Below are 9,891 nucleotides of genomic sequence, written 5' to 3'. Positions count from 1 at the left end.
GAGAACAGCGCCGGGCAGTGCAGGTTGATTAATGGAGGCCATAACAATTAAGTACAATTTGAAAGATAAAAATGTAATTGCTGTATCTGTTATAGTTTGACTCAAAGGCTGCATTGCAATAACAGGAACACAAAGATTCCTTTTCAAATGTATTCAAATCATAATAGTAAAATCTAAAACCAAACAGACCACAAACCATATTGAAAGAAGATAATGGACCTGAAGGACCAAAGGAAGGCCTAGGAGTGTGAGTTCCTCACAGCATCAAGGTAACCCCAGCAACACAGGTATCCACTTATCAGCTGACTCTGGCCAAGGTTGCCCACCCTTCTTGGCGAGTTTTTAATCTCTGTCCATAGCTTTGGCCTTGGGCCCACTCTGAAGTCTCAGGTTCTAGAAATCTAGACGCGCCCCTGGCGGCAGCAAATTATATTTGCTGCCAGGGCTAGTCTAGCAACTCTCCGTTGGCTTGTGAGCTCCAGAAATTGAAACTTAATCAGGCATTGAAATCATGTATAGAGTCGTTTGGTGGGCTTAACATAATGATTGATGGCAGAGTTGCAACGGTTTGGCTTGAATTCCCTGCTACTTGAAAACAAATATCCTATTTGGTCCTATTGCATGCAGAGGGAATTTGAAAGACAACTGATTATCCCGCCCCTCGGACTGAGCACTGCGAACGGTGAGTGCCCAGACCCTACATTTTAATGTGGGTCTGGCTCGCCAGGCTAGGTAACCGCAGCAACACAGGTAGCCACTTATCAGCTGACTCTGGCCAAGGTTGCTCACCCTTCTTGGTGAGTTTTTAATCTCCGTCCATAGCTTTGACCCTAGCCAGATGAATTTCGTTCCGCTAAGCTCCGCCTAGCTTCACTCACATCCATCTGGGACCTCTTCCATTGAGAGTGATTTCTGCAACCGATTTTATGGTACAGCCAATCAGGACACAGGGCGGGAGTTTCATAGATGTGACATAGCGTAGAAGCGACTGTGAGACTGTTATTAGCGTCACGGGTTGGCTTCGATGTGAGTGGTTGAAGTAGCACGTCAATAGATGACGGACAAGTGGCTTATTCAATCATATGCAAGCATTTTTTGATTTGGCCCAGCCTTCTGAAGCAACACTTCAATGGATCGGTTCCAGATGGATGAGTGGAGCTAGGCGGAGCGAAATTCATCTGGCTAGGGTCAGGTTAGGTAACCCCAGCAACACAGGTATCCACTTATCAGCTGACTCTGGCCAAGGTTGCTCACCCTTCTTGGCGAGTTTTTAATCTCTGTCCATAGCTTTGGCCTTGGGCCCACTCTGAAGTCTCAGGTTCTAGAAATCTAGACGCGCCCCTAGCGGCAGCAAATTATATTTGCTGCCAGAGCTAGTCTAGCAACTCTCCGTTGGCTTGTGAGCTCCAGAAATCGAAACTTAATCAGGCATTGAAATCGTGTATAGAGTCGTTTGGTGGGCTTAACATAATGATTGATGGCAGAGTTACAACGGTTTGGCTTGAATTCCCTGCTACTTGAAAACAAATATCCTATTGCGTCCTATTGCGTGCAGAGGGAATTTGAAAGACAACTGATTATCCCGCCCCTCGGACTGAGCACTGCGAACGGTGAGTGCCCAGACCCTACATTTTAATGTGGGTCTGGCTCGCCAGGCTAGGTAACCCCAGCAACACAGGTATCCACTTATCAGCTGACTCTGGCCAAGGTTGCTCACCCTTCTTGGCGAGTTTTTAATCTCCGTCCATAGCTTTGGCCTTGGGCCCACTCTGAAGTCTCAGGTTCTCATCCGGCACTTTCGTCTCTGTGACACTACGATTTTAATAGAAAGAAAAGTGATGCAACCCAAATCAAATGGAATAGAATTGAGCCATCTGAGAATAGCGCTCCTGAACTCTTCTCCTTGCGTAACTGCATTTACCGAGGCAGTGGAGGAGGAACACGCGGCGTGACCGAGGCGCGCTTCGCCCCGTGGACGGTGCTCTTTGATGTGGTGTTTGATCTAGCGGCTCGGAGCGTGATGGGCACGCGAGAGACCAAAGGCCTCGGACGAGCTCTCTCTTCCTTTTCCACATCCTCTTCCTCATCCTCGCTCCGCAGCGCCTCATCCCCATGGCCGTGGGAAGCGGGCGGCAGTAGAAAAACTCATATTTGCATATGGTCCTGCCAAGTGAAGCATCGCCTGCCCTGGGCTCTGCTTCAAACCTGCCCCGGTGCCAGCTCAGACAGCCAACGGCAGGCAGAGAGAGAGAGAGAGAGAGAGAGAGAGAGAGAGAGGGTGAGAGAGAGAGAGAGAGGGAGAGGGAGAGAGAGAGAGAGAAAGAGAGAAGGGGGGTCTGCTGAGAGCCACTGCAAAATATCTCATACACATGCACTTACACACAGCCAAATAATCACTTATACCCTCTCACTCTTACACAGAGGATTGGAGCATGAAACACACACACACACACACACACACACACACACACACACACACACACACACACACACACACACACACACACAGTCACACACACACACACACATGCACGTATGCACATAGTGAATATCTACACATAAACACAAGCACACACTCTGACACATTGTACTCCCAAAACAACTGTGTGTGCATGGCTAAAACTCAAACTATTGCATTCACAAAGGCACAGAGTAGAGAGCTACACCCTTCAACTGTCATCCACAGCCCAGTCACACACGCAGCCATGTCTGACACGGGTTATGTGTACTGATTTTTGTATTTACTGTGTCTGCAGGGGGACAGAAGTGGGTCAGTCTGTTCAGAGAGGACAGAAATCACTCACTGGGAAAGAGGGAGAGACAGAGAGAGAGAGAGATGGAGAGAGAGAGAGAGAGTGAGAGGGGGGGGGAATAAAAGAGCATGATTTAATGAATAAGATAAAGAATGGAGAGGAAAATGAAAGGATGAGCAGAGGGGAAAAAAGAGAAAGAGGAGATGGGCTTGGGGAGTGGAGAGAAGATTAAGGAGAATAGGCAGAGGTGTGGAGAGAGAATGAGAGGGAGAGATTGAGAGAGGAAGAGAGGGAGAGAGGGAGGGAAGGAGCAGAAAGGGAATGGAGAAACAGGCAGATGGAAAAAAGAGAGAGAGAGAGGACAGAGCAAAGGAGTGACCATGGTTTAATGAGGTCGACAGTGCTGGATAAATCCTGTCAGAAAGAAAGAAGAAAAAAAGAACCCAAAGAAAGGGGGTGGGAGGGAAGAAGGGAGGAAGGGAGGGAGGGAAGAAGGGAGGAAGGGAGGGAGGGAAGAAGGGAGGGAGGGAGGGGAAAAAAGACATTTCTCCCTTCCTTGCCAAACTGAAATGTCACTTTGACGCACGGTTGAGCTTGCTGAGGCGACTAACGTCCTGCTTTTTAAAATGCGCCTCACGTGGTCCCACTCCAGCTGCCCTCAGCTCTCCCGCGGCCTGTCCCGTCTCCCAGGAAGGGGGCTCCGCCGGCTACCCTAATAGCCCCTGCACCACCGCCGCTCGGCCGGCGCGCTGACCCCGGGAGCCAAAGGCCAGACCTGCCGCACGGTCCCCCAGACTCTCCTGACTACGGCAACCAGCACAAGAGGTCTGTCTGAGTGTCCGTGGGACCCGCTCTGTCTCCGTGCCACTTACTGTATCTCTCCCTTTTTTTTTTGCATCTTTTGTGGGTTATTTTGTTGTTGTTGTTTTGGGTAACTTGTTTTGTGTGTGTGTTTTTTTTTTTTTTTGGGGGTTGGAGGGAGGTTTTTATTATGGGTTGGTTTTAATGTTACCTGGTTTCCTTTTTGACTGTCAATAAAGGAACCTTAAAAAAGTCTTTCTCTCTGTTTCCCTTTCTCTTAATCACTTGTCCCTTTCTCTCTTTGATGAAGGGAGTCATCTTCCCTCATCATTATAACCCCTAACCAGTGGGAACTGCAGGGGTAGGAACTACAGCAGGACTGTTGCCTTAGGGATCAGATGTGATCTAATTCAAATCCCAACTGGCCTCTTCATAGAGGGAAGTAATGCACCTTTGGCTGTGCACGTACACTTGGGACCCAAAATGGGTGTCAGCCCTCAGTAACAGAACAGGGTCAAGTGTGATCAGTAAGATATCATTTTGGATAAAGAGAAAGCCATTATGATTGTATATGCCCTAATGTTTAGTACTGTTAATCCAGGTATACTGGCAGCAAATACGAGCTAAAAAAAAAGGTAGAAATGTGTGTTTTTGGTCGTGTAAGCTTCATGTATATAGAAATGTCAGTCCATGTACAAAAATGACACACTATTAAGTTTTATGCATGAATATTTTTGTGCGAATAAATCATATGACAGCACCTGTCTCCCATTATCAATATCCTGAGGTTGAAGGGATGATCTGCCTACTTAGCTACTGTCTACCATTCTCCGCTGTCGGCAGTTTTCCTTATCAACGTTCACATCTCCAAGTCGCTCAGTCTGATATCTTTTTTTCTCTGTTTCCCTTTCTGCTCTTCCTTTTCCTTCTCAGACAACCTGTCTCACCGCCATTTGCCCATCTGCCACCAATCCCTTTCTATCTCTGTCCTTCCTTTCCTAGTTCTATCTTACGTTCTTTCTCTCTTTTTTGGGTACAGTGAGAGAGAAAGAAGATACCGAATGGCAGGGTGAGAAGTACAGTTGTGGAGTCCCACCAGACAGCTTTCTATTATAACGAATCAAAATGGCCCTGAAAAATATAAAGGGGCCAATTAGAGCGATGCGATGGCGACGGTTACCCTGTCGTTCCACTTGCGCTCTGTGTTGCCCCATTCACTTCAATAGATTCTATTCTAATTTGCATTCATATTTGCATGTTCACCCACACTGTTATCACCTCTCTCTCGCTTTCTCTCATTCCCCTACTTCCCTCTATTCCCACCTCCTTGTGTGTGTGTGTGCATGTGTGAGTGTGTGTGAGAGTGTGTGTGTGTGTGTGTATGTGCATCTGTGTGTGTGTGTGTATAAGTATATATACTCTTTTGATCCCGTGAGGGAAATTTGGTCTCTGCATTTATCCCTATCCTTTAGTGAATTAGTGAAACACACTCAACACACAGTGAGGTGAAGCACACACTAATCCCGGCGCAGTGAGCTGCCTGCAACAACAGCGGCGTTTGGGGAGCAGTGAGGGGTTAGGTGCCTTGCTCAAGGGCACTTCAGCCGTGCCTACTGGTCGGGGTTCGAACCGGCAACCCTCCGGTTACAAGTCTGAAGCGCTAACCAGTAGGCCACGGCTGTGTGTGTGTATGTGTGTGTGTGTGTATGTGAGAATGTGTGTGAAAGTGTGTGTGTGAGTATGTGTGTGTGGAGAGCTGTGTGTGGTGGAGCCTGTGCTGGATCCTGCTGCTCCTGGAAAGCGTGGGGGCCTCCCGCTGTGGCTGAGAGTGCTTGCACACTTGGCTCCTCGGGGCCCTGGGCTCAGGCGCTGGGACTCGCCCGTTCTCTCTCTCTCCGCCCCCCTCTCTCTCCCTTTCTCTCTGTGTTTCCCTCCCCCTGAACTGGCCCCAGACGGGAGAGGAACGCTCCAATGGCCTCCTGCCTGCCTCCCCTGCCGCGACACTCTCTGACAGGAGAAGGGGCTGGAGCTTTGCCTTGGCCCTGGTAACACTTACTGCCACAGACTCTGCTCTCTCTCTCTCACTCTCTCTCCTCTTTCCGTCTCTCTGATCCTCAGCTGGGACACCATCAGAGCCTGACTCAGGGCTTTTCTCTGAGGGGTGGGGGTTACAGCAGGTGTAAGGCACTCCATGAATATGGAGGGCTTCAATCCAGGAGAGAAGTCCAGCGTATGGAAACTAACATTCACCCCCAAACACACATGCATAAAGACAGATATCTTTAGAATCACACACACACACACTCTCTCTTTCTCCTTTCTTTTTTTCTAACTTATTCCCTCACCCACACACACAGACCACATCCAACCACCACGACAGACAGACAGACACACAGACACACACACACAAGCTTGTGCACATGCTGTTACACATCCTATTTGCTCAGCCGCTTCTAGCTTATAGATGAGGGAGAGTTGCTTAAACGCTGGGTAGTGACGCACATCCAAACATGCAAAGACCAGCATGACCATGCCATGTTGTTACAGCAAATTGGCACTCCAGGCATAAACAGTGATTCACCAGGAACCAGGGAAGCAGAGAGAGAGGTAGATAAAGAGAGAAAGACAGAGAGAGAGAGAGAGAGAGAGAGAGAGAGAGAGAGAGAGAGGTGCACTTGTAATATTATAGGTTTTTTCTCACACAAATGCTGAGACACAGAGTCCGGAAGGCCCCGCTATTAATAATTTAGGCAGGCCAAGAGCAGTCAAAACATCTACACGTGTATGGGTGACTTTCTCTTCCCCCATTTCCCCCCATTCACGCCTTCACCATGCAAACAGAGCGCACGCGCATGCCATGTATCTAAGTTTTGAGCACTGACACAAGCATCCACTCGGCCATCGCAACAGCAGGAAAGGTCACACATCGGTATGTTAGCACGCACTCTCAATCATGGAATGCGTCGGCCCTTTATCGTTCACTCAAACATATATGCACGCACATCGTCTCAGTTAAGATAGGGATTTCTGACACTGCCCTGGAAGGGAAGACTGCTTGCTTGAGGACTGGGTGTGTGAACCCCCAGATAATAACAACTAGTTAACAGACTACAAGAGACCAAATAGGGCACACATAAAGCTTCGTTCCGTCATCTCCAGAATTGTGTAGCTAAGCCTTTCCCCAACATTCATGAACGCAGGTGGACAAATCACACGATCAATATGGATGCAGCCAGGTCGTGAAAAAGGCATACGTGCGCGCCACAGCTTGTTCGCCCCCCTGTCAATACGGTGTTAATTCTCCTCAAATAAGAGAGCGAAAATAGGATCGAAAGTAAATGAGAGAAAGCTTAAAGGATGTGCCCAAATGGGATTGGTTGCAGGGAATTAAAGACGAGTGTGAATCAACGGACGGGTTTACTCGAGAGAGCGTTGACCCAGAAGCTTGTTAAACGGGGAGGCTTCGACTACTACTTAGCCAAGACGAGAACTGGCGAGACGGGAGGAGATATACGGAAGGAGATATACGGAGTAGCAGGGAGAGGAGACGGTAAGGATAAGCAGGCTGATCCGTTTCAAGCAGTCATATACTTCGTCGTTAAACATTCATTAACCATACCCAAACTGCCAACAACGAAAGGTTCTCATTTAAGTTCATCAATGGATTTTACATCGCCTCGGGTAAACAAGGGCAAACGTAATGAAAGACAGACAAAAACGACTACCGCTGCAAACTATCCCGTCTTTCTACACACATCTATCGACACTCGACACCACCGAAAAGCCAAGCTCATGGAAGAGCGCAGGGCAAACGTCCCCGTCGATAAGATTCCTTCCAACTCAGGCTTGTACTCCAGAGACCGCGGGGCTACTGGCAAGGACAGCACACTGGTTATCTCTAGGCATTTGGTCTAGTAGCCTTATCTTCTTAAACACCCAAATAGTCCGGTGGACAACACAGGTGCTTTAGCCAGCGTGAGGCGGTGCTACAGCCTACAGCTCGTGATTGTATAAACGGACAGATGGACCCCAATCACCAAATCAATCGCACCTAAATCACCCCAAGACCCGTGCACAGGCTAGTGTCTAATGCGTGATGCTTACATATGAGAGCATATCATCAGTAAAAAAAAAAAAAAACATTAATTAACATGAGACAAATGAACTTGATTCTTGGCAAGGTGGTGTCCTTTCAGCGTTTTGTGCGCGAGTGCATGCTTTCGTGTAGCCACACGGCAGTTAAAGACAAATGCATAACAAATATAACCTTACCTCCAGACCTGCCCCAGTTGCAGGATGTGAATGACGGATTGAAAGATCCACATGCAGACTCTGCAGCACCTCCGGGTGCTGCTCAGTGTGCCCGTGGCGGGCAGCGAACTGGCCCCGGCAGCATTGCCGGTGCTCCGTTGATCGCTGCCCTTGGTGCTGAAATCACCTCCGCACGCCGCAGGACCTGCCCCGCTGGATGTCCCGCTTAGCTCTGTGTAGTCATACACGAACCACCTGAAACTCAACACCTGGACCACGGTGGAGGGAACCACGACGAAGAGCAGCGTCAGCCAGAACCACCAATTGTTCCCCCTCAGGTAGTAGTCCGCAGCCAGCCACAGGTCTGTGGCCCCGTCGGAGAAAAAGACAAGGAGAGCGCATAGCACCCAACAACAGTCCACGAGCGTGTACGGCGTTCCGACATACCGGTACAGGGTTGGGCGTTGTTCGGGTCCGACCAGACACCGAGACGGGGTCTCACTCTGCTCAGACACGGCTGCTCCATCCGACTTAGCGGCCATGTTTGTTGTAGGAATGATAGTGGGAAAGGGAAAGCGAGGTAGAGTGAGGGGAGGGGGATGTGTGTGAGCGCATGAGTGAGTGAGTGAGTGAGAGAGAGAGAGAGAGAGAGAGAGAGAGAGAGAGAGAGGAACAGAAAAATGGAAAAGGAAAAAGAGAGATATCCTCGAGGCAATACTGGTACCAATACGATGGCTATTTTTGTCAGTCCGTTTTTAGTTGTCATTACTTGATATAGCCCTGTGCTCAGGCTAGCACCCGGCCATGGAGAGAGACCCAGCCTTTCATCCTTAAAAACTCCACTGCAGGCGTCTTTGCGATCGACCTAGAGAGGTTCCGCGGGTTACGCTGGTTTGAAATCATACCAGTCACTGATCCATCATAGCACCTACATGTAAGCTGCTTCAGTAGCCTATAACAGGTTCGTCTGATAATTGGAGATTTTTTTGGCTCGCTGCTTGCGCGTCTACTCTCAACAGTAGCCTAATAATTAAACCTCTACTGTCTTAATAATTTATCACTTAATTATGAATAAATAATTCATGGAATTAGTTTGTTCTTTGAAGTGTTGGTCGTATTGTCATACCACACAAAAAAAACCCAGCATAACTGGATGCATATGTGCAGAGAATTCATTTGATTTAATTCTGTTTCAATTAAATCCTGTCTTATTCCTGTCACACCGTCACATTTGATGGTAGTGATATGGAACCCATCCTATATCACGTAGGCTAATTCTCAAATTACACTTGTTCCATTGCCTAGACTATTTCCTGTTTTTTTTATCAGCGCAGGCTAGGCTTCTATGTAATAAAGTCAGACAGAATAGCCTGCCTACTTGCAGACGTATTTTCCGGGAATTACTTAATTATGTGGGAGATTGTTGCAACTTCTTTCCATCATGAACTGTAATTTCCCACTGTGACTCTGTTCTCTTGGTATATGCGCTGTCACAAGGCGGTCTAGTTGACTGGAGGAGCATACGAGTAAATAGCCTGGATACATTGTGACGTTTTCAATGAAAGTGTGTGTGTGTGTGTGTGTGTGTGTGAGAGAGAGAGAGAGAGAGAGAGAGAGGGGGAGGGAGAGAGAGAGAGCTGCTGGAGACGGAGAGCTATATCGACAGAGAGGGGGGGGGCAATGTGCTTCTGTTTGCTGAAAGGGGTGGGGTCGCTATAGTCTAATAGCCTACATTTAATAAAGACTTAGACAGTAGACACCACATCACTCTACCTATACAGCTACATTAGTTGGCAATATATGAAAATGCCGATTTCAGCTCAGTTAAACATGCTGTCTTTTGTTCTTCCCGAAACCAATAAATTGCTCGAAAGGAGGGTGTGGCAAAATAATTGCTAGCTTTCTCTCTGAGTCTATTGAGGTGGTAGTCAATGATCATTAAAATTGGCAGCGAAGTAACTGGATAAGCTCTTTAACTTCCAGCAGACATAAATCCCGCTAAGCGTTGCTCTGTGACTTGATCCGAAATAAACCTGCGCAAAACCAACTTGCCAGAGGCGGATTAAATGGTGTCACTTTGCAGTGA

At 48.0% G+C, this 9,891-nt stretch overlaps 1 protein-coding gene across 1 annotated transcript in view; it reads right to left on the bottom strand.

Annotated features, from left to right (window-relative positions):
• Positions 1–8,659, bottom strand: part of xkr7b (XK, Kell blood group complex subunit-related family, member 7b) — an 80,054-nt gene extending 71,395 nt beyond the window's left edge. Inside the window, exon 1 of the mRNA XM_048240241.1 lies at positions 7,827–8,659. Coding sequence (XP_048096198.1) covers positions 7,827–8,347 — 521 coding nt within the window. The 5' untranslated portion in view covers positions 8,348–8,659. The remainder of the gene's footprint in view (positions 1–7,826) is intronic.
• Between the last annotated feature and the right edge of the window lie 1,232 nt (positions 8,660–9,891).

This window comes from Alosa alosa, chromosome 4 (assembly GCF_017589495.1).
Source record: "Alosa alosa isolate M-15738 ecotype Scorff River chromosome 4, AALO_Geno_1.1, whole genome shotgun sequence".
In the NCBI taxonomy this organism is placed as follows: Eukaryota; Metazoa; Chordata; class Actinopteri; order Clupeiformes; family Clupeidae; genus Alosa; species Alosa alosa.
This window is presented reverse-complemented; position numbering and strand designations above follow the sequence as displayed.